This window comes from Rattus norvegicus, chromosome 3, assembly GCF_021556685.1.
Source record: "Rattus norvegicus strain SHRSP/BbbUtx chromosome 3, alternate assembly SHRSP_T2T, whole genome shotgun sequence".
Taxonomy (NCBI): domain Eukaryota; kingdom Metazoa; phylum Chordata; class Mammalia; order Rodentia; family Muridae; genus Rattus; species Rattus norvegicus.
In genome coordinates this window covers 131,634,297-131,658,537 of record NC_141536.1, presented here as the reverse complement: position 1 = coordinate 131,658,537, position 24,241 = coordinate 131,634,297, and the positions used below count along the sequence as shown (strand labels likewise).

Genomic DNA, 24,241 nt, shown 5'->3' with positions numbered 1-24,241 from the left:
TGGCTCTTTTATCCCCTGGGATGGGACATCATTCTTTATTTCATTTTCTGTTGATTTAAATGATGTTCAAAGCTCATTTAAACTTGTTCAAAATTCCATTTCAACTTGGAGGCCATTAGCCACTATTTTCCTAAATCTTTTTTTTCCCACTCCCATTTTCTTTCTCAGGAGTTTTTTTATTCATTTATATTTGGGTTTTGTTTTTTGAGACAGGGTTTTTCTGTGTACCTTGGCTCTCCTGGAACTCAGTCTGTAGACCAGGCTGCTCTTGAATTCACAGAGATCTGACTGCCTCCTGAGTGCTGAGACTAAAAGGTGTGCACCACTGTGCCTGGCCTTGATTTATTTTCTTACATTTACTTATTTACTACCCCCCCACCGTGTGTGTGTGTGTGTGTGTGTGTGTGTGTGTGTGTGTGTGTGTGTGTGTGTGAAGAACACAGTTGGACAAGAAGGGTAAAGAACTAGGGAACATGCCAGGAAGGGGAGGGTGTTGTCAAAGATTGATGGCCTACACTGGCGATCTAATCCCAGAGTCTACTCACCCTCTGCTTCTTTAAAAGTCTTAGGATCAACAGCATCCTATCTCTCACCAATGTATTTTGTCATGTGTTAGGAGTGATTGTGCAATTTCCCTTCTCTACCACTGACCTATGTAGGAGTCACAAAATATTAAGCCAAGCAGGAACAAAAACTGGAACTATGGGTGGTGGTTTGTGACAAAGTAGTGGCTGTGAACAAGCATCTGCTCACCCCAGATGGGGAACAAAACACAGACCAAAGTAAAGCTGCTACCAAACTTGACGAAACAGTAGGATTTATGGGGTTACCCCCAAGAATATGAGTGTGTATTCGGGGAGTTCTTAAAACAACAGAAATGACTCAAAGACAGCTGAACTACCCAATGCTCACCCCAGCATGGGTTCCAGACCACAAAAGTTGGATCCCTGCATCCTACTTTAAGACCAAACTTGCAAGTATCTTGACATGGCAGAGAAAGAAAGTGTCTCTTCCAGGCAGCTCTGCTGGCCTCTGCCTCTTCCAAGTGGTTTAGCTGGTTTGCGCCCTCTTTTGAGCAGCTTTGCTCATCTGAGAGCATCCCTCCCCAGTCCTTACTTCGTATGTAAACTTGGGGAAGGCGGGACTAGACCTAGTAAATCTAGTTGGTTTGGGGGACTTCTGAAGCCACTGAGTTGTTTACTCTCCTGAGTTTATCAGCTCCATGCAGGATGAATGTTTCGACTCCCTTTAATACCCTAAGTCTCAATAAACCTCCCTCCAAGGTAGAATGTGTCATCTGGAAAGAACTTGCTACAACAGAATTCCAGTGTGAGCTTTCAGAGCAAGTGAATACTTCAGGGGCTCAGATTCCTCTGAGAATAATTATTTTCTTCAGTAGACTCGTGAAGGACCCCAAGTTTTCCAAAAGGGTTGGTAAAACAAGGAGGGCACCATGCAAGCTTGCTGTGTAGGGACCCTGTTCAGGAGGCAGTGCAGTGAAGAGACCTGAATGCCACATCCACAGGCAGCAAAGGCAGGGAGAGCCTGGGAGAAGTAGCTGAACCTGTAGAAAGAATATAGAACTTGGGAACTGTACTCGCTACATTGTATTGCTATGACCCAAATACCTGAAGACCAATGAAAAGGAAAGGCTTATTTTGAATCATAATTTCAGAGGTGTTAACCCATCAGGGTGGAAAATGAGTAGAAGAGAGACAGTCATATTATGGCTACCAGAAAGGGAAAAAAAAAAGAATATGGGAATATAGGAAGAAAAGAATACGTGGCTACAGGAAAGGGTCAGGGCAAGCTGTAGTCTCTATGGATGTGCCTTCTGGTGACCTGCTTCCCCCAGAGGTCTCTCCTGCTTTTCACTATGTCCAATAGTACCATCATATGGATTTGTCCAGGGATAATCTACCAATTAAGTCAAGACACAGCACACAGACATCCCCCGAGTGTGCCTTACTAATCCTTTAGGCCTGTCTCAATCCAATTGAGTTGACAAGATTATCACCACAGAGATTTGAAGATTTTAATCCTACTTAATCATTAATAAACAGTCAGTGTGACCTTGTTCAGGTGGCCTTCTGACTTTCATTTTCCTTATGTTAGTCCTCATTTCTGAGGCTACTAGAATTTCAGATCTGACTCAAGTCTTAGAATTCAGGAGTTTGTGCTAGGTGAATAAAATGTGAGTTAATTCTTTTATGTTCCTAAAGTCAAGGTTCTCTGGGCATAATTCCTCTCCCATGATATATATGGTAATGTCAGAAAATCTTTTGGGGGACTGGGAAGATGGCTCAGTGGGTTAAGTGCCAGCTATGCCCACTTAAAAGCCAGACAAGTACCTGTATCCCTGGCTGTATATGGCAGCAGACACAGGCAGATCTCTGCAGTCACTGACCAGCCAGCATAGCCGAATAGGTGAGCCCTGGGTTCAGTGAGTGACTCCTCTTAAAGAAAAGAAAGTGGAGGCCAGACTTAGTGGTTAATGCCTTTAATCCTAGCAGTTGGAAGGCAAAGGCAGGTGGGTCTCTAAGTTTGGGGCCAGCCAAACTTAGAAGTAAGTTCTATGACAGACAGGGCTCCACAGAGAAACCTTGTCTTAAAAAGCAAACAAACAAATCAATGAGAGGGAGGGAGGGAGAGAAAGAGAAAGAGGGAGGGAAGAAGAGAGAGAGAGAGAGAGAGAGAGAGAGAGAGAGAGAGAGAGAGAGAGCGCACTCTGGGGAAGATGGCCCAATGGATAAAAATGCTTGTGGCACAAGCATGATGATTGAGTTTGGTTTCCAGAATCCATGTCAAAATCTGAGTGCCATTTAATAACCTGTAATCCCAGTACTCCTTCCTACAATGGGATGGCAGGGAATGATAGGTGAATTGGCCAGAGGCTTCCAGGCCAAGTAGGCTGGGGTACATATCTCAGAAATCACAGGGCCACCCCTCCCTCAGAATAAGATGGGAGGAGAGAACCAACTTCAGAAACTTGTGCTCTGACCTCTTCATGCATGCTGTGGTCCATTGTCTCCTACTTCCTATGTTGCACGCACTTATGCACACACAGTAAATAAAATGAACAAAATGGAGAGTGATAAAGGAAGACACCTGACCCCATCTATAGCTTCCACACACGCACACTCGTGCATGTAACTCATATCCACACAGATACACACGTAAGCATGTACATACACTGTGTGCACATATGCAAAGAAAAATTTGGGTGCCACTATGAGTCTTATTTGCTACTAGCATCTAGTGTTTAATGGGTAGACTTGCAGCTGGTCACTTTATAATGCAGAGGACAGCCCCTGTGAAAAAGAGTTATCTAGCCCCAAATTTTAATAGTTTTCAACTAAGAAGACTCAACCCAAACCAAATTGTGAATTCCCAGTGACCCAGCTTTGTAATTTCCCTGTAGTCATACAGAAGATTCTGTTTTGTAATGCTGAAGTTTGAACCCAGGACCTTGCCCATTCTTGGAAGACATGTTATAACCTGTGCTACACCCAAGGTCTTTAAGCCTGGTATTTCATGGAAAGGATAGTAGTGGGTTGGCCTTGTGCTGCTTCTGTTCTAATGCCAATATTGGGCCCCCAAGACTGCCTGCCCCAAAGATGAGAGGGTCTGCCCATAGATGCTAAGTGACCCTGTCCCCCAAGTTATTTCTCATGGGTAAATAAAGATGCCAACAGCCAATAGCTGGGCAGAAGAGACAGGTGGGGTTTAGGTTTCAAGGTTTAGGGATTGGAGGAGAACCATAGGAGAAGAAGGTGCAGGAGAAGGAAGGAGAAGGCCCGCTGGGTTAGGTGGGCTATAAAAGCATGGCCCTGAGGGCTGGCCACTTGGAGTTGAGAGCAGCCCAGCTGAAACATAGTAATAGTAAATCATAATAACTTGGGGTTATCAATAGATTCTAATAGTGTGGAGGGGCGGTATCTGCCCAGCTCTTGTGCTGTTTAAGGCTTATTGTAAACATAAAGGCTGTTTATGTCTTTCATCTGGGAACTAAAGGGCGAGGTAGAAACCCCAGGTTAGGATTAAATAATTTCTGTAATAGGATAGTATTTGTGGAGCTAATGGTACCCAGAGATGGCATTTATGCTGGGTATAATTTATGTTGGTACACACATATTTAAGGTTACTAAGCTGAGCCCTAACAGAAGTATATAAGTGTTTCAAATACATCTTAGGCTGTGAGTAAGATTTATAACTCTATTCTCAAACCTAATTCTTTTGGGGGCAGCTGCCTATGATGCAGTTTAAGCTGACCTTGGGGCTATTCTGGGCTAAATAGATTCTGTGGGCAAATGCCTTACCTGGGTCTCCAAGGACAGGGCTGTCTGTGGTAGAGAGATAACAGGGTCCTTAAAGGATTGGAACAAGTAGCTGAGAACCAGTGTGACCTCAGTGTGAGTCTGAAGGCCCCTTCAGGAGCCTTAGAGACTGTGCTAAGGACAGCTGAGGTGAATGACGTAGTTCATGGATAGATCATCTTACAGTGGTCAGACAGAAGCTGCAGCTTTGCTTTCATGTTTAAGTGATGTGAGTCCCTCCAGGCACCAAACACAGAAGTAGTCACTGAACATAGAAAGCCAAGTGTGTTGTTATGTTTTTAACACCGCAGTTCAGATATTGTTATTTAGATGAAGTTCATACTTATGAGATTTTTACCTTCTAAAATACAGCTTAAAACCTCTATATTGTGTTAAGTATTTCTCAACTATATTAGAATTAATGTTTTATATTTTTGATTTTACCTAAAGAATTTTAAGACTTTGGGGACATTTATTTGCCTAGAGTTTCAAAGACTTTATCAATTTTTTAGAAATATATGGAATCTGAGAAATTACTGAAGCACAAGTAAAATACATCAGAGATCAATCTAAAAGTCAACAAGAACAAGGCAGGCAAAGAATTCAAAGAAAGTGGGTGATTGATGTTCAGAAGTGGTGAGTGCCAGGCAGATTAGCCTGAGTCATGGCTGGGAGTGATCCACAATGCTCAGGCATGTAAACAGTAGGAAGCTATGTTCCACCGTGAGCTTTCAGAGCATGTAAGTCATAGTGGCATTTAAAGCATCCCACAGATACTCAAGACTGATAGTGATATGACAGAGGGTCTCCCAGCCCCAACGTCTGCTTCTCCCTTCTAAGAGAATGGCCCCTGTCAATTTTAACTATGTACATGGTTGCCTAATAGGCACTTCCTAATCTCCCTTAAAGATAGGTCCGAGTATATCACCAGGCCGTGGCTCATGTAGAAGTGACATGAGAAACTTCCAGGCTGTCTTTAAAGGGAGACAGTGGGCTCTGCTTTCCAGTGTCTGGAAAGTGGATGTCAACCATGTTGGAGCACGAGAACAAGTGCTATATGCTAGGAATGGTGGAACAAGGACATGGAAAGTTGACCCTATGACACCTGTATTACTTTTCTTAGTGCCATGATGAAAATACCTGACAAAAGCAACAGAGGAAGCAAGGGTTTATTTTGGCTCACAATTTGAGGGTATGGTCCATCAGAGAAGGGAATCCATGGCAACAGGATCATGAGACAGCAGTTCACATTGCATCTGCAATCAGGAAGCATGGTGGTAGGGGGTTGGGAATGCAGGAGCTCACCACATGTTTCTTTATTGACGTGCAGTACCCCAGCCCACATCCAGGGCGAATCTACCTATCTCAACCCAATCTAGAAATCTCACAGAATGCCCAGGGCTTGTTTCTGATATGAGTCTAGATCCTACCAGCAGTCAGCATTACAGCACCTCTATGCCATCTGTCTTAGTGTTCTAGTGCTAAGAAGAGACACCATGACCATGGCAGCTCTTATCAAAGAAAGCATTTAATTGGGGTCTTGCTTACAGCTTTAGAGGTTTGGTCCACTATCATGGCGGGAAGCATGCAGGCAGACACTGGCACAGTAGCTCAGAACTATATCCTTATCCATAAACAGAGACTCTGGGCTTGGCATGGGCTTTTGAACCCTCAAGGCCCATCCCCCAGTGATACTCTCCCTCTAACAAGGCCACACCACCTAATCTTTTAAGTTGAGCCACTCCCCAGTGGCCAAATCTGTGAGCCTATGGCTACTTTCATTGGTCACTTCTGGTTTGTTCTTTTGGGTGTTTGTTTGTTTGTTGTTTTCTGGGACAGTTGTTGTTTTCTGTGTAGCCCCTGGCTGTGCCCTTGGTCACTTTGCAGACCAGGCCGGCCTTGAACTCACATAAATCAGCATGTCTCTGCTTCCCAAGTACTGGGACTAAAAGTGTGAATTACCACTTCTAGTATTTCTTTTTCTTCAGTCATTAATTTGGTTCTAGTTGTAGTAGCCAACTCAGATCCTAAGACACAAGGAGCATCTCAAGTAAGTATCTACAGAGAGTAAAACCAACTGCAATCAAGTGGTCAACAAGTTGACGATATCCAGTGCCATTGATATGCTGAGAAATCAGAACCCTTACATAATGTCCTTAGGACATTATGTGAAGATTAGTTTTGTGTGTGTGTGTGTGTGTGTGTGTGTGTGTGTGTGTGTGTGTGTGTGTATGTGTGTACGTGCCCACGCACTCGTGCGTGCGCATGTATGTGTTAACTCTCCGTCATATCGATCTTTGGCGAGTCTGTAGGGGGTATTTTCTTTACCACTGATTGTGTGAGGGCCCAGCTCACCTTCCTGGGTTGTATAAGGGTAGGTGAGCATGCCATGGGAAGCAAGCCAGTAAACAGCACTCCTTCAGTCTTCTTCAGCTCCTGCCTCCAGGTTGCTGCCTTTAGCTCCTGCCCTAAATTCCCTCAATGGTGGGCATAAACTATCAGCCAAATAAGCCTGTTCCTCCCCCAAGTTGTTTTGGTCTTGGAGTTTTATCCCAACAGGAGAGAACCAAAGTAGGACAGCAACAGCACCCAAATCCATGGCGCTGAATGCTGGAGGTCCAAGGATTACAAGTGCTGGGTATACACCCACACAAACCTTGTATTCATCCATGTTATTAAAATGACAATAATAGAAATAAATGCTACTTTATTTTTTAAAGGGAACTCAAGAACAAGGTCATTGAACATTTTAAATATAAATACTTAATTACATTTTAGATACAAATAGCATGTATTTCATGATCAATGTCAGGTAAATAGAAAAAGACCAGAAATAATTATAAGGAAGATACTTCATATCAGGTCCATTTTAAAAACAGCTATGGTCCTTTCAGAAAATCACTTTAACCTTTTTATTAGAGATTTCTGCTAGCCTTTTATTAATAAGCTATCAATTGTCTGTGCCCTTGGAGTGTTGATTGTGTTGTATTTTTATTTTATTTTATGTTTTATTTTTATTTTACATGTTAAGAGAGTTTTACCTACTTGTTTACCACATGCATACAGTGCCCTTAAAGGCCAGAGAAGGGCATCAGATACCCTGAAGCTGGGATTGCAGACAGCTGTAAGCCACCATATGGATGGGTGGAATTTAATTCAGGTCCTTTGGAGGAGCAGCCAATGCTGTTACCCACTGAGCCTTCTTTCCAGTCCCTGTTGCATTTATTTTTATCGTTGGATTATAGGAGAGCTTCTCCACGCCATATAGGACCAACAGAAGGGGAAAGCAGAGGGGCTGTACATGTCTCCTGGAAATCGTTTTTGGGGCAAGGGCTTGCTATATAGCACTGGCTAGTCTTGAGCTTGGAGGGATCTTCTTACCCTAGCTTTCTGATGCTGAGATTACAGATATGTACCTCTATGCCTGGATTTCCAGGAATATTCTTGAAGATCCAGAGCAGCTCTAAGTGGGGATACCAAAAATGCAACCACTTCTGTGGGTTTGAGCTCCTTGGAGCTGAAGCACTACACTGAGCATTCAGGCCACTGCAAGGAGCCAGGATAGATGAGGAGGACTGCACACTGGCCTGGGCTCTGTGAACACCACTGGGTAGGAGCAGGCTCTAGAATACCATAGCCACTGCTGAAGGCTGGCATTACCCCAACCTCTCACCCCCTAAGTCTCCTTAGCTGGAAGTATATCTTAACCTTTCCAACTTAAAATGTAACAAATTTAGTGGCCACATTAAGGAGCTTTAGCCTCATAACAGGTAGCCACCTGAATGTTTGTAGATTATACTCTTTCCTTTTTGATACGATTTTCAGAGACTGCAGACAGAGTGGGATTGTGACAAAGGTGTTTCAGGTGGACTATGAACCACCGAAGATGGTGTCTTCTGAGGACCATGGAGAAGATGCTCTCAAGGGGTTTTCAAAGCAGGCAAGTAATGAAGCCTCTGAGTCTTTAGGTTGTTACTATATTGTCATCCTTTCTTGCGCAGTGGGTACATCTTCCCTTTCACTACAGCACTTCTACTCATAGTCAGATCTTCATGATTAAGTATTAGCCATTGTGAAGAGTCTTCACGATGCCCAGACTTGGTCAAACCTTCTTCTAAGACCAAAATTCTGACACAGCACGGTCACTGCCTGTGTTCAAGTGTCTGAAGTGACTATCTGTGATCGAGACCATTATGCTGCCACCCAAGAATCAGTTTCTGTGTCCACCCAGCTTGTGTGTTTTGTTTGTGAACTCTGCATAAACCTCAGATAAATAAGCTGTTTGCATCTTCTCTATCCCTGCATTTTGTCTTCTGTGGGGAAAAGTGATCTGAGCATGTGCGTTCTTGTCAGCCTTTTCCGTTTATAAGTTCCGAGATAAGAGTAAGCAAGCCTACCATACTTTTTAGCATAGCGTAGGGCAGGCAAGAGAGGGCAATGAGTATATATTTGGGGAATGGACCATTGCAGTGCGTATTGACTTCTATTAAGACTTCACCCCACAAAGCCTGCAAATCTGCACTTCTTTGCACAGTTAATCTGATACCCAGGAAGGATGTTTGAAACATTAGTCCTGAGTTGCTGGCACCAGTGATCCAGGTAGTAGGGTCAGAGAGTGGGCAACCAACCAAGAGGTCTCAGTCAGTGGGTACTTGTTGAGAGTGACAGAGAAGGTTTGTGGGGGTTCAGAGTACATGAGGGGCAGACTTGTAGTGTGGTTCTCACAGTAATGATCAGTGGGCCATCACAGACTCTAGTCTGAGTCACAAAGGGCAGAGTCCACAAAAAGAAGACCAAGGAGATGAGTGTTTGGAGCACTATCTGGGCAGGTAGTGAGCGTAAGGCTTGTCGTCTTGGTCTGACCCCACCCTATTTTCCCCCTCTGACTCTTTTTTTTCTCTTCTGACATTACTGTCTCTGATAATGGCACTATCCATGTGCTGTCCTGTCTCCTGCCTTGGCTGCCTGACCTGGTAACCAACCAGATGCTGACTCAGCAAATAATTCAGACCCAAAGCCATGGGTTTATAAAGGAAACAGATATTGCTTTATAAAAACTGCTATAATCCCTTTCAAGTAAGAAGTGTTCACCATGATATTGTCTCTGCCATGACTTCTAAGTTTCATACTCTAAATGTATATAATCAAATAACATGTAATCTCTTCATTCCTAGGAATTAAAAAATGGGTTTGTCGGACCAAAATTAAGGAAGAAGTATAAGAATGCTGAAAATAAATCAACTTGGAACGTTAACCTTAGACGGCTTGCAGGTACGGTGAGGCAGAAGGAAGCCCACTAAGCTAGCTTCCTGCTTGTTCACTGCATGCTTTCTGTTCCCTGTGTTGAAATAAGAAAGCCAGGAAGGCACACTACAATCTGTTTTATTATTTTATTCTAGCTAACAGAGCAAGACTGTGAGAGATAAGCAGACTGATAAATTTGATTTATTGAATAATTATATTGAAGGAACCAAAGAAAGAAAAAAAAAAACCCACTGGGTTCAGGAATGGGTGGTGTTGGGGTAAAACTTACACGAAAGCAGGGTTTTGATAGAGCCAAGCAAATCTGAGGGGCACAGGAAGTGTCAGCATCAGAACAGATTCAGGTTTGGTTACTTGGGAAACGACAAAGGTGCATGTAGAAAGAATGTGTTCAGGAGATGGCTAAAACACGAGCCTGCTTTTTATGCATTGGTAGGCTAGCAGGATAGCTTATCAGGTGAGAGAAAAGCGTTTGCCGTGCAGACCTGATGGCCTGATTTAATCCTGGGAACCCATGTGTGATGAGACAACTGACTCCCAAAAGTTGTCCTCTGTGGCATGCATGCACCCAACAACAGCAACACTAGTATTGGAGGGGGTTTGTTTAATTCTTTTCTAAAAAACAAAACAAAACAAAACAAAAAAAAACCCAACAAAATAACAAAGTGACTTGGGTCTGTTGAGGTTCTGGAGTCCTCAGTAAATAAGCAATAGCCATGCAAAGAGAGTCTGCCATGGGTTTCTTTTCTTCTTGTTTGTTTGCGTCTTTGTTTCTTTGTTTCTTTTTGTTGTTGTTAAAAAAATGTTACCTGTTAACTTTGCATTGGTGTGGTCTGTTTTTTAAGTTTGACCAGGAATGTTGTAGAAGGCACCAAGGAAGTTTATTTTCTTAGACTGGGCCAATTACTTCTTTCTCAGTTTTATTTCACTGGCTCAGGGAGGATGACATTATAGTATTTGCTGCTAGGGAAAGAATGTGATGCGCTCCTTTACTGGAAGTTTTAGCTATGAGGACATAGTCATATGGCTTTATATGATAATGATGTCATAAAACAATATTCTTATATAATTATAGACCTCAAGGTGGGAGAAAGAGCAGACCCTAAAACTCTGAAAGATCTTCGCTTCTCAGAGAGTCCACTGGAGATCCCAGCCTACCATGAGGGAGCAAGTGCTCGACTGCCTACTCACCAGGCCCAGGTAACACCAGCAGAAGTTCCTTAGGGTCGCCAAAATGCCTCAGGCACCTTAATGCTTCCCAGCATACTCTCAAACTGTAGCCATGTTGTAGGCAGTGTCCCAGCTCTGGAAATACTGTGTCCAAAGGGAAAAGCCTTCCTGTTCATAGAGCTCCTTTGCTAGGAACTGACTTGAGGCAGGTAAATAATAATCAAGTAAATAGTCACACAATTGGTTTTTTGAGACAGGGTCTCTCTGTGTAGCCCTGTCCATCCTGGAACTTAATCTGAATACCAGGCTGACCTTGAACTCAGATTCATCTGCCTCTGTCTTCTGTGTGCCAGGATTAAAGGGATGACCTACCACCACCCAGCTACATTAAAAAAAGTAATGAAATGCACAAGACAAACTGGGCGGTGGGATAGCACAGTGGTTCTCAAAAGTGGTTCTTTATACTTGCATGATCACAATCACATAGAAGTTCATTTGAAGCATATGTTCTTAGGCCTCACACCAGCCCTAAAAAGAGACTCTAGGCATGGGGCCAGTATCTGCGTTTTAAATATTCATCCTTCTGGCCTAACACTGATTTCAGGGTCAGGTAGCAAAGTAGAAGATAAATAATCTGTGACAGCCAGCTTTAGGGTGAGGGTACCAAGTCTGTGGGCTCTGTGCTGATACGGGATGCCAGAGCTACCCAGAGAGGTCATTTTCATCTGCAGACAGCCAGTGACAAGGACTTCCAGTTCACTGTTGCCACCTGATGAATTTGCATGGAAACCAGAAACCTGCATCTTCATGTCTACTAACCTAGCTTAAAATCTGAGGATCAATCCAGAACCTGAACCAGTGTGTGAGAAACACACACACACACACACATATGGCGAGTGAAATTCATTGTCTCACAATATTTTGGCAGATAAGTCACCAGTTTATGACTTCTAGTATAGGCCATGCTTGATGTAATATAAAAACATTAAACAAAGAACAACAGTAACAAAACATATCAAAAAAATAAAGAATGACAGTAATGACCAACACCAAAACAATAACAAAACCGCTCTGAATGCTCCCCATTGTCTACAGAAGAAAGTTGAAATCCCAAGCTTTAGGGCCTACACTGTTGATGTGAACTCACATCAAATGGCTTGAGCTTCAGCATCCGCTCAAGGATGAGTATTGCAACCCCTCACATGCTGCATGGACAGCACCCTTCCTCTAGGATGTGCCCCAAATCCATGTCTGCATCCAGTCACAGGAATATGAGACAAAGCCAGACTCCATGGTCATGCCATAGCTATGAATTGCTATGAGCTAACTGTCATATTCTTCTTGTTTTGTTCTTAGACAGAATCTCACTATCTAGTCCTGGCTGGTCTGAAACTATGCAGGCTGGCATCAAATTTGTGGTGATCCTCCTGTATCTGCCTCTTTTTAAAAAACTTTAAAGCATAACCATATTGCTTTCTTCTTCCTTTTCCTCCTTCCAGCCCACGTCATGTAATGTCCCCTAGTCTCTCTCCAAACCATGACCTAGTTCTCGACTGTTTTATTGAGGTCTCACAGGTATAGATCCTGCCTCTTGAATGCAGGCATTGCAGGCATGCACCACTGATATCTGGCTGACCTACTGCTCCTTAAAAATAGTCAAGGCAAGAAAGAGGAAGAAGCTGAGTGTGGTGGTGCATGCCTTTAATCCTAGCACTCGGGCGGCAGAGGCAGGAACACCTCTGTGAGTTCAAGGCCAGGCTTGTCTACAAATCAAGTTCCAAGACAGACACATCACAGAGAAACCCTGTCTCAAAAAACCAAACCAAACCAAACCAAACCAAACCAAAAACATGAGAGAGAGAAAGAGAGAGAGAGAGAGACAGACAGAGACAGAGACAGAGAACAAAGAAAAGCAGGAAGGAAGGAGGGAGGGGGAAGGAAGGAAGAAGAGAGATGACGAAGACCGAGAAAGCCCTTCAAATCACAGGTGACAAAGTGGACATGACAACTAGATGCAAACTATGATACTAGATCATATCCTAGACCAGGAAAACAACACATAGCTATAAAGGACACAATTGGCACAACTAGCAGGGTCTAAATGTGGGTCTGTGGACTAGATAGCAGTGTCACCCTCTGCTGACTTTGATTTATGGTTATTCTTGGGAAATGCACATTCAGCTACTTAGGGCAAAGGGAAATACTGCTCGCAGCTTGTTTTCATATGACTTGGAGAGAATGAAGGTATATGTACAAAATGTTGACTTAAACAATTGTTTAACAAAGGACAGGAGTTACTTTGTTCTTTTGATAACTTTTTTAAAAAGATTGATTTATCCAAATAAGATGTTATGTGCTCAGTGTGGTGGTTTACTTCTTTAATCATTGGCTTCAGGAGGCTGAGGCAGGAGCAAAACGTGGCCAACATAGCAAGACCCTGTCTCAAAATAATATTACAAAAATACAATGGAATGGGTATGGCATAGCACAACTCATAGTGTTGTTACTATGAATGTCAAGGAGATATTGGCTGCTGTATGCCAGTGTGTTTTACCATCAGTAGTAGCATGGCTAACTTCTCTCCTTCATCTTTCTTTTTTGGGCATCCTTTCTGTCCCATCCTGTAGTCCACACCAGGCCATATGCATCCCAGGATGGGCCAGCCATGCACTGCCCTGCCATGGTACCAGTGTGTTTCCTTTTGTTTCCTGTCTACTTTACACACCTTCTTCTCATTTCCCATGCCTGTCTGGGTTGTTGCCACTTTCAGGATCCCTTCTCCTAGGAGCCTACAAGTGTGAATATTCCCTCTTCAAGATTCCCATGGCACACAGCACAAGTCTGTTATCTTGCTAGGTCCATAGATTTCAATTATTTTGTACAGATATGAGGAGTGTGCTTTAGGGACAGGGACCACGTAATATCTTGTTTTTTTTTTTTTTTTTTTTTTTTTGGTTCTTTTTTTCGGAGCTGGGGACCGAACCCAGGGCCTTGCGCTTCCTAGGTAAGCGCTCTACCACTGAGCTAAATCCCCAGCCCCAATATCTTGTTTTTTGACCTCTCTGCACCAAACAGAAAATTAATTCAAATACACTATTTGTATAAATGAGTCCTTTTGAGTTTTCTAGAAATATTACCCTTAAGACAAATGGATACCAACTTAAGTCTTCCAATTCTAAAATATGATCTGTCTAATAGTAAATTCAGATATCTTCTTTTTAAACTTTTGTTATAAATAACATATACACATTTACTTATGAATAGAAAGCACTTAATGAATTATTTTGATTTCAGAGTAATAAGTACAAAGACTTTTCCCTGTGACAGTTTTAAAACATGACTGTTGGTACATGAATTTTGAATGGACTTCTCCTGTCCCATAGCCAGACTGTATGTGTGTCACTGTCCCTGTCTGTGCTCTCCATTTTAGTCCCCTGGATTTGCACACATAACTGGCCAGAAGAGTCTGACGAGCACTGAGGTCATGAGGATCCAGAGGGAGACAGACTTCCTGAAGTATGTATCACCTTCTCTATCTGTCTTAGACCCTTCCAAGTTACACTTGGTCTATGAGATTAAAAGTGAAATATAGGGGTTGGGGATTTAGCTCAGTGGTAGAGTGCTTGCTAGGCCCTGGGTTCGGTCCCCAGCTCTGAAAAAAAGAAAAAGAAGAAAAAAAAGTGAAATATAACACTGCCTTTCCTCATTCCTGGTATAAAAATTGGATTCGTTATGACAGGGACTTGCGATGTCATCCTGGCCTAGCCCTTGCTGTGCCATCCAGGTTGGCTTCAAACTTGAAACAATCTTCTGCCTCAGACTCCTGCGTGTTGGTATTTACCATGCCTAGATACTTTTTAGAGTTTTAAAAATACATAATTGGGAAAAAGAAGCCAGGACTGGAGAGATGACTCAGTGGTTAAGGCACTTGCTGCTCTTCTAAAGGACCTGGGTTTAATCCCCAGCACCCACAGGTTGACTCACAACTGTCAACAGTTCTACTTCCAGGGGATCCAACGCCTCTGTAGGCATGGGTTTGTATTGCAGGCAAAATATTCATATGCAGAAAATAAAAATTTAAAATAGAAAATACTTGAAAAGAAAAACGATGACATGCACTGAAGTGCATATCTGTGAAGAGTGTGATTGACACGTGTGTGAAACTAACACTACACTCCCAGGATGAACAAGCTCATCCCGACACTGCAGCCTCTATCCTGCCCCAGCCAGGGCTGTTGAGCTGCTGCTTGTCCCTCTGGCTTGGTTTGCGTTGATCCCATATGTAATGTATGTAATAAATCAGCATGCACTCTTAATCTATATTTCCTTCATAATTAATTATATAATCTTTTACACACACACATTTTCTAGAATTTCCCTCTTTGATGTCATGTGTGTGTACATGCATGCATGCTTGTGTGCTTTAATTAGGTTTGCTTGCATAAGCATGGGCTACTGCTCCGAAGGTACATCACTGATAACACTGTCCCCCCAACAAACCTTTCACCAGCAGTAGTCCTAGGAGGGCCAAGAGCTAACGCACCCTTCACCATTCATTGGATATATATGATTATTAGTGTAGGCAATTATGGAGTAATGGAAACCTGTTTCATTGTAGGTGTGCCCACTGTCTGGCTTCCCGTCCATCTGATCCTTTTGCTCGCTTCTGTCAAGAATGTGGTGCTCCTGTCCCACCCATTTTTGGCTATCGTCTTCCGCCCCCAGAAGGGGCTCAGGTAAGCTGCAGAATGTCTGAAAACACTTATTTCTGTTTTATGTGACCTGTATACGTATCTGTGACAAGGGCCTGTCACATGAGCCACAAGCAGAAAACCCTCATTGAAAGAATTCTGAACACATTGATATCTTGCCAAGGATTTCCTCTGTGTGGCCTTGGAGAAGACACACTGAAAAACAGACTAAAATCTCACTGTTTTAATGGGAGAAGATTTGCCTGAAACTGTTTTCAAGTACCTTGAGCTAGTAAGGCTTCACTGAGATAACTGTGTGGACTGGACAGAATATAAACCTTGAGACAGTCCTCAAGGTTGCCTAAGCTTCTGCTCATATTGAGCTTTCTTTTACCTACACACTCGAGTACAGATGTGTGGATACTTGGGCGCTGAGAATGTACTGAGACACTGCAGTCAAATTACCTGTTAACATTCTGGGCATCGGGTGGGCAGAGCATCCATTCAGTGAAGTGCTGCTTGACTTGCAAGCACAAGACCTGGGTTCAGTCCTCAACAACTAGCTCCCTGCCTAGCCAGGAGGCTCCAGGCCTAGCATAATTGGTGAGCTGCAGGCCAACAAGAAACCCCATCTCAGAGGAGACAGACAGCATTCCTGATGATGAAACCTAAAGTTATCTTCTGACCTCCACACATACAAACCTGTACATACATGTGCACCTGCACACACACACGTACACACACACATTTTAATATGTTTGAGAACTTCATACATGAGCATTACACCTACATCACTCCCAATGCTCTCTATCCCCAACACACACACACACACACACACACACACACACACACACACACACACACACTTTTTTCAAAAGTTAAAATAGAAATCATAATAAAAGCAAAAGAATCTACTCATGACATAATAAAAACAAACAACATTCCTTGGGCACTTAATTAATTAATAAATATTTTATTGGATATTTTTTATTTACATTTCAAATGTTATCCCCTTTCCTGGTTTCCTGTCCACAAACCCCCCCGTCCCACCCCCCAACCCCCTACTTCTATGAGGGTGTTCACTCACCCAACTACCCACCCCTTCCCGCCTCCCCACCTGGGACATTCCCTTACACTGGGGATGGGTCTAGCCTTTGCAGGACCAAGGGCTTCTCCTTCCATTGGTGCCCAACAAGGCCACCCTCTGCTACATATGCAGCTGGAGCCATGGGCCTGCCCAGGTGTACTCTTTGGGTAGTTGTTTAGTCCCTGGGAGCTCTGGTTAGTTAGTGTTGTTGTTCTTATGGGGTTGTAACCCCTCCAGCTCTTTCAATCCTTTCTCTAACTCCTCCAATGGGGAACCTGTTCTCAGTTCAATGGTTGACTTCGAGCTTCCACCTCTGTGTTTGTCAGGCTCTGGCAGAGCCTCTCAGGAGACAGCTGTATCAGGCTCCTGTCAGCATGCATTCTTGGCATCAGCAATATTGTCCTGTTTGGTGACTGTATGTATATGAGATCCCAGGTCATCTTAACAACGTTTCCAATACGGCCAACTCCTATAGTGGCAGCCGCAGCAGTGCTGCTGTTCTCATCCTGTCCTGTGCTGGAGGAGCCCCCACCCAGAGTACAAGCAGAAGCAGGAGAGTAGCCTGGAAGAACCTGTGCTCTTGTGCAGATGGGCATTTCCTGGGAGGCCTCAGTCTGTTGCTTACCTTTGGCTTATGGTTCACATTCTAGAGTAAACAGATTCTTACACTAAAAATAAATAAATAAATAAATAAATAAATAAATAAATAAATAAATACTAGGAATAAAGTAATAGGAAAGGAAATTAATTCAACTGTTTACAAAAGCAAATCCAGCCACGGGAGCTAAGTCCTGTCAGCCTTAGCTTCCCACAGCAAACCTGACCTTTTCCTTTGAGCAGATGGGCCTGTGTGCAGAGTGTGGCAGTATGGTTCCCATGAACACCCCCATCTGTGTGGTGTGTGAAGCTCCTCTTGCTCCACAGCTGCGGCCACAGGCCAGCCTCTACTTGAAGGTAAGGGAGTGTGATTCTCTGGAAATGTGAATGAGATATGCAGAAAGTAATGTTTGGATAATTATGTCTGTCTTCAGCCGATGCAGTGGACTAGTGATAGAAACTAATGTGTTGTAGACAAACTCATTCTGATGTTAGAAAGGCAGACTAGCCCAGATACATGACTGCCAGTAGAATCTGTGAGGGAGAAGCCTATGCATATTCCCCCAAACAAGTTGCATCTTTTTTTTTTTTTTTTTTTGGTTCTTTTTTCCGAAGCTGGGGACCGAACCCAGGGCCTTGCGCTTCCTAGGTAAGCGCTCTACCACTGAGCTAAATCCCCAGCCCCAAGTTGCATCTTTTATGGCTGCAAGACAAGTCCCTTGAGAGTGATGATACTAAGTCTGCTGCCATCTCCAAATAAACTCTGGCCCTACTGCCACAGTTGCCTTGGTGGCTGAACCTGCAGAGCACTGACATAAGCAGTTGTGCAGTTCGTGCCAATCAATTTGCATTTTGCAACTGCAGCCTTCCATGGGTGGGGTCTTACCCTGTATACATTTTCCAATGTTCCAAGGCAAACTGCAAAACATGAGGTTTCTCCTTAATTGTACTAATCTTTTTTTTTTTAATGTATGTGGGTACACTGTAGCTATTTTCACACACACCAGAAGAGAGCATCAGATCCTATTATAGATGGTTATGAGCCACCATGTAGTTGCTGGGATTTAAACTCAAAACCTCAGGAAGAGCAGTCAGTGCTCTTAACCACTGAGCCATCTCTCCAGCCCTGCACTAATCTTATTAACAGATACAGCTTCCCACCCCCGTCTCCTCCCTCCTCATTTCTAGCTCTATCTAGTTTTATCATCTCTATGTTGCATCTTATCTTGTGAATTAACTTGGGAAGCTGCATTAATATTTTCTTCTGACAGTCACTTCTTCAAATTCTTTGTAAATTAGAACCTACAGAACAAACCTAAATTCCTAGTTAGCATAAAGTCTTGGGACCCAACAGACCTATAAATCCACAGACCAAGCTTCTGCTGGTCTCAAGTCTTTCTCTTTACACTGTAGCTATGAAGTAGAGAACCTGTTGACTGTTGGTTTTCCCATGCTGGAGCTGGGAACATAATCGTTGTAAAATTTCAAGTTGTCTTCCTCACACCAAATGAATACTACTTTCCATTTGTTTACTTGCAGTTCTGTCTCTTTTAAAGCTGTGTTCAGTTGTCTGGCATAGTGCCAGACAATGGTAATGTTTTCAATATTCCCCAGACCAGTGTAGCACTCCTGACGGGCTGTAGCACCAGTAGTTGACCACCAAGACTGTGGAGCATATCCACCCTGCCATTGCTCATTCTCTTTATAATTCCCTGTTGTCAAGGAGAGGGTGATCTGTCGCACCTGTGGCACTGGGAATCCTGCTCATCTGAGGTACTGTGTCACCTGTGAGGGGACCCTGCCTCCAACACAAGAGGTAGGTGGACTACATGTGAGTGTCCTATTTTTGGTGGCCTCTAAGTTTTGTTTGCTGAAAGTAGCTTTGACAGGTCAGGTATACTGATGAAGCCTGAAGTTGGTGTAATCATTCAGCAGACTTTTCTCTGAGAGCAAAACTTACTTATCCAGTGAAAAGGGTGAAAATGAACACAAACACACACACACACACACACACTCACACACACACACACACACACACACACACACACACACACACACACACACACCCTTGGTAGCTGAAGGCTACCAAGAAAGGCTCCAGGAAGCTCCAACAACTTTATTTTTTCTCCTATAGCTTATATATTCCAGAAAAATATTTAAGTCAATATAAAAAGTACAATGTGATTTCATCCTGTTTTTCTTCAAGTGAACGGTTACAAAGAGTGTGGATAAAAAACCAGCACATCTCTAAGTTCTGTCGAGGGTGGTTGTTGACTCATTAATCTGCTCTAAGCAGTAATAATACTTGGAAAAGATCGGTCTTTATCATTGTAAATGCCAATGATACCTTACAGAGAGGGGCTGGAAACCCCCTTAGAGTTTCCACACAACACAACACATTATGAGGGATGAGTTGACTGGGAGGGCAACAAGCAGACAGAAACTCCTTAAGAGCATGAAGTCCTCAGGACACGGGGTCCTCTGGCTCTGCCTCCCTGAGGCACACCCATCTCAGTTGTGTTAACCAATAGACCACGTTCCAGGAGTTCTAAAGCTGCCCTGTCTTCCCCCTGCACGGCCCCCAGCAGTTGATGTTAGTGGAGGAGTAGACATACAGTGAGAGGAGAAAGAACACAAAATAGGGCCGCAAGATGACCCAGCAGATGAAACTACTTGCTACAGAAACTTGTCAACCTGAATTCCATGGACTTGACAGTAGGAGAGAGTTGACGCCCAAAAAATCATCCTGACCTCCACTGCAGACGTGTTAATCTGTGGTAATTCTGATACCTGAACATGGGATGCCTTTTCATTTCTTTCTGCCTTCAGTTTCATGTTTTCCACCTAGACAGGTGTCTCATACATTTAATCACTCCTTTCCAACAGTCATACATGATATCTTATGGCGTCACCTTTTACTCCTCAGAGGTCTGTGGGTAGACGCTTCTCTTATCTTGATAGTATGGGTGCCCTTGTCCCATCCTCCCAGCAGGCCAGAGATGTGTGAACTTTGGGGTCTTTTTAAGTCTTCACATTTTACATCCCAGTTTTTATTTTGCTTTTTATTATTTTATTCTCTTTGCCTTGGTTTTAATTTGATCCTCTTTTTTTCAAATTTCTTTTTACTTATTTGCTCACTGGTTTAAAAAAAATTTTTTTTAAGACAGGGTCTCATTATATAACCCTGGCTGGCCTGAAACTCACTCTGTTGACCAAACTCACAAAGACCTGTGTGCCTCAGCTTCCTGACTAAGTGGGATTAAAGGTGTGTGTCACTATGCCTGGCCTTTTTTTTTTCCTTCACATTTTCTATTTAGGATGTGTGCACATACATGCACTGCTGGGTTTCCTGTTTGTTTGCTTTTGTTTTTGTTTTTGTTTTTTTTTGTTTTAATGTTCTAGTAAGTTTTGAAGAAGTGGTAGTAAATAATTAGACATAAAAAAAAACGTTTAAAGCAGCAATAAAAGAAATAGAGAGTCTGAGCACGGTACCAAGCCTCAAGCCCATGGCAGCCTTGGCTGCACAGCAAGACTGTCTCAGAAAATGAAAGAGAAAGAAAATGAAACTTAAGACTGGAATAAGTGGAAGGCTATCCCGTGCTCAGGCATCAGAAGAATTAAAAAGCAGTTTCCAAAGCAGTCTACAGATTCAGGAAAATACAGTCAAAATTTCAATGATTTTGATTTTTTATAAAATGGTGAAAAGATTCCTGAAGTTCACATGGAGTGACAGGACCTCGGAATGGTCAAGCAATCTTAACCTACAGGGACAGAGCCGGGCCTGTGCGCCTCCTGATGCACCGCCTAGCAATCAATCAGAACAGCCAAAGCCGGGCCTGTGCGCCTCCTGATGCACCGCCTAGCAATCAATCAGAACAGCGCACATACACGCCCAAAGAAAACACCACTATGTCAGAGAGGTAGCTGCATCCCTGATCACTGCAGTTCACAGTAGCCACTATACAACATCAACCCACCTCATTAGGAGAGGAACAGACAAAGAAAACATGGCATCAAACCAGACACACTCAAACTAATAGAAGAAAAACTAGGGAAGCATCTGGAACACATGGGCACTGGAGAAAATTTCCTGAACAGAACACCAATGGCTTATGCTCTAAAATCAAGAATAGACAAATGGGATGTCATAAAACTGCAAAGCTTCTGTAAGGCAAAGGACACTGTGGTTAGAACAAAACAGCAACCAACAGATTGGGAAAAGATCTTTACCAATCCTACAACAGATAGAGGCCTTATATCCAAAATATACAAAGAACTCAAGAAGTTAGACCGCAGGGAGACAAATAACCCTATTAAAAAATGGGGTTCAGAGCTAAACAAAGAATTCACAGCTGAGGAATGCCGAATGGCTGAGAAACACCTAAAGAAATGTTCAACATCTTTAGTCATAAGGGAAATGCAAATCAAAACAACCCTGAGATTTCACCTCACACCAGTAAGAATGGCTAAGATCAAAAACTCAGGGGACAACAGATGCTGGCGAGGATGTGGAGAAAGAGGAACACTCCTCCATTGTTGGTGGGATTGCAGACTGGTACAACCATTCTGGAAATCAGTCTGGAGGATCCTCAGAAAATTGGACATTGAACTGCCTGAGGATCCTGCTATACCTCTCTTGGGCATATACCCAAAAGATGCCCCAACACATAAAAGAGACACGTGCTCCACTATGTTCATAGCAGCCTTATTTATAATAGCCAGAAGCTGGAAAGAACCCAGATGCCCTTCAACAGAGGAATGGATACAGAAAATGTGGTACATCTACACAATGGAATATTACTCAGCTATCAAAAACAATGCCTTTATGAAATTCATAGACAAATGGTTGGAACTGGAAAATATCATCCTGAGTGAGGTAACCCAATCACAGAAAAACACACATGGTATGCACTCATTGATAAATGGATATTAGCCCAAAGGCTTGAATTACTCTAGATGCCTAGAACACATGAAACTCAAGACGGATGATCAAAATGTGAATGCTTCACTCCTTCTTTAAAAGGGGAGCAAGAATATCCTTGGCAGGGAATAGAGAGGCAAAGATTAAAACAGACACAGAAGGAACACCCATTCAGAGCCTGCCCCACATGTGGCCCATACATATACAGCCACCAAACTAGATAAGATGGATGAAGCAAAGAAGTGCAAGCCGACAGGAGCTGGATGTAGCTCTCTCCTGAGAGACACAGCCAGAATACAGCAAATACAGAGGCGAATGCCAGCAGCAAACCACTGAACTGAGAATAGGAGCCCCGTTGAAGGAATCAGAGAAAGGACTGGAAGAACTTGAAGGGGCTGGAGACACCATATGAACAACAATACCAAGCAACCAGAGCTTCCAGGGACTAAGCCACTACCTAAAGACTATACATGGACTGACCCTGGACTCTGACCTCATAGGTAGCAATGATATATCCTAGTAAGATCACAGTGGAAGGGGAAGCCCTTGGTCCTGCTAAGACTGAACCCCCAGTGATTCAGTGATTGTTGGGGGGAGGGCGGCAATGGGGGGAGGATGGGAAGGGGAACACCCATAACGAAGGGGAGGGGGAGGGATTAGGGGGGTGTTTGCTCTGAAACCGGGAAAGGGAATAACACTCGAAATGTAAATAAGAAATACTTAAGTTGGGTTGGGGATTTAGCTCAGTGGTAGAGCGCTTGCCTAGGAAGCGCAAGGCCCTGGGTTCGGTCCCCAGCTCCGAAAAAAAGAAAGAACCAAAAAAAAAAAAAAAAAAAAAAAAGAAATACTTAAGTTAATAAAAAAAAGTAATAAAAAAAATAAGACTGGTTGAGTTCCCACATTTCAGACTAGGAGGCATATATTCGGATTAGAGCAAAAATAATATCTTAGTTTGAGTGTAGGTACACAGCGCATTGTAAGCTAATAATAATGAAAGAGGCACCCCTCTGTACCAGCAGTCTTCGTTATAATGCTCAATATCCTGCTCTAAAAGTTTATATGGTTTGTTGGAAAACTAATCGGGAATAACTAGGGGCAGTCATGGCAGCTACAAGTCAAAATGGCAGCAGTCAGTCAAGCTGAATCCACAGAGCACATATTTTCAACTCCTTTGGATAAACACCAAAAGCAGTACTTAGATCATATACTAAGAATCTATTCAGGTTTACAAGAAACTGCCAAGCTATGTTCTGTATTTTTGTTTTATATATTTTGTATCCTTGAATGAGGGATCATGTTACTAATTCTCATTAGTATTTAGTGCTAACAGTCTTTTGAATTATAGTCATTCTAATATATATAGAGTAGGTCATTGTTATTTTATTTTGCTATACCTTAAAAAGATAGGACATATATCCTATATATTGCATTTTTACCTGTTTATCTTCTTTTATCTCTTTTCTTATCAATTTCTTTTTTATTTGCATTCCAGTCGTTGTCCGCCTCTTCAGTACCGTCTCGTACAGTTCCTTACCCCATTCCTCCTGCCCCTTGCCTCTGAGAGGGTGCTTCCCCCCAAATAAAAAAAAAAAAAAAAAAGAAAAGAAAACATGGCATGCATACTGAGTAGAATACCATTCAGCCTTTAAAAGGAAGGAACTCCTTTCACCTGTAACAGAGACATTATGTTCAATGTGAAATAAGCCAGGCACGGTGTCAGATACTGAATGATCTCATTTACATGCATGATGTGAAGACATCATTAAAAAAAAAAAAAACACTCACTCACAATGACAGGTGATGGCTTAGGGAGAAGTTCGTGAAAGGTACACTATGCTTCTGAAGATACAGTCAAGATCTCTTTTATACGTCACAATGACCAGTTAATTCTTCTCACCTGTGTTATTGATTGCCATTATTCACTGTATCTTTGAAACTTTCCAAGAGACTAAATGTTGTGTTCTTACCATCCAGAAAGGACAAGTAAAGGAGGCCATGCATAGAGATTTGCATATACATCATGCCGTGCACAAAACATTTAAAATTTTTGTTAGATTTTATTGTTTATGTGTTGAGTATTTGCTAAATGCATGTGCAGCATATACGTGCAGTGCCTGCAGAAGCCAGAACAAGGCGATGGATCCCCTAGGTCTGGAATTAAAGATAGTTGGTAGCTGCCTTGTGGGTGCTGAACCCA

General features: G+C 42.8%; 1 protein-coding gene across 1 annotated transcript in view; it reads left to right on the top strand.

Moving 5' to 3' along the window:
- Dzank1 (double zinc ribbon and ankyrin repeat domains 1) overlaps window positions 1-24,241 on the top strand; it is a 57,527-nt gene that overhangs the window by 4,739 nt on the left and 28,547 nt on the right. Inside the window, 7 exon segments of the mRNA NM_001427722.1 lie at window positions 8,142-8,256; window positions 9,491-9,587; window positions 10,654-10,778; window positions 14,179-14,264; window positions 15,367-15,484; window positions 17,367-17,480; window positions 18,847-18,939. Coding sequence (NP_001414651.1) covers window positions 8,142-8,256; window positions 9,491-9,587; window positions 10,654-10,778; window positions 14,179-14,264; window positions 15,367-15,484; window positions 17,367-17,480; window positions 18,847-18,939 — 748 coding nt within the window.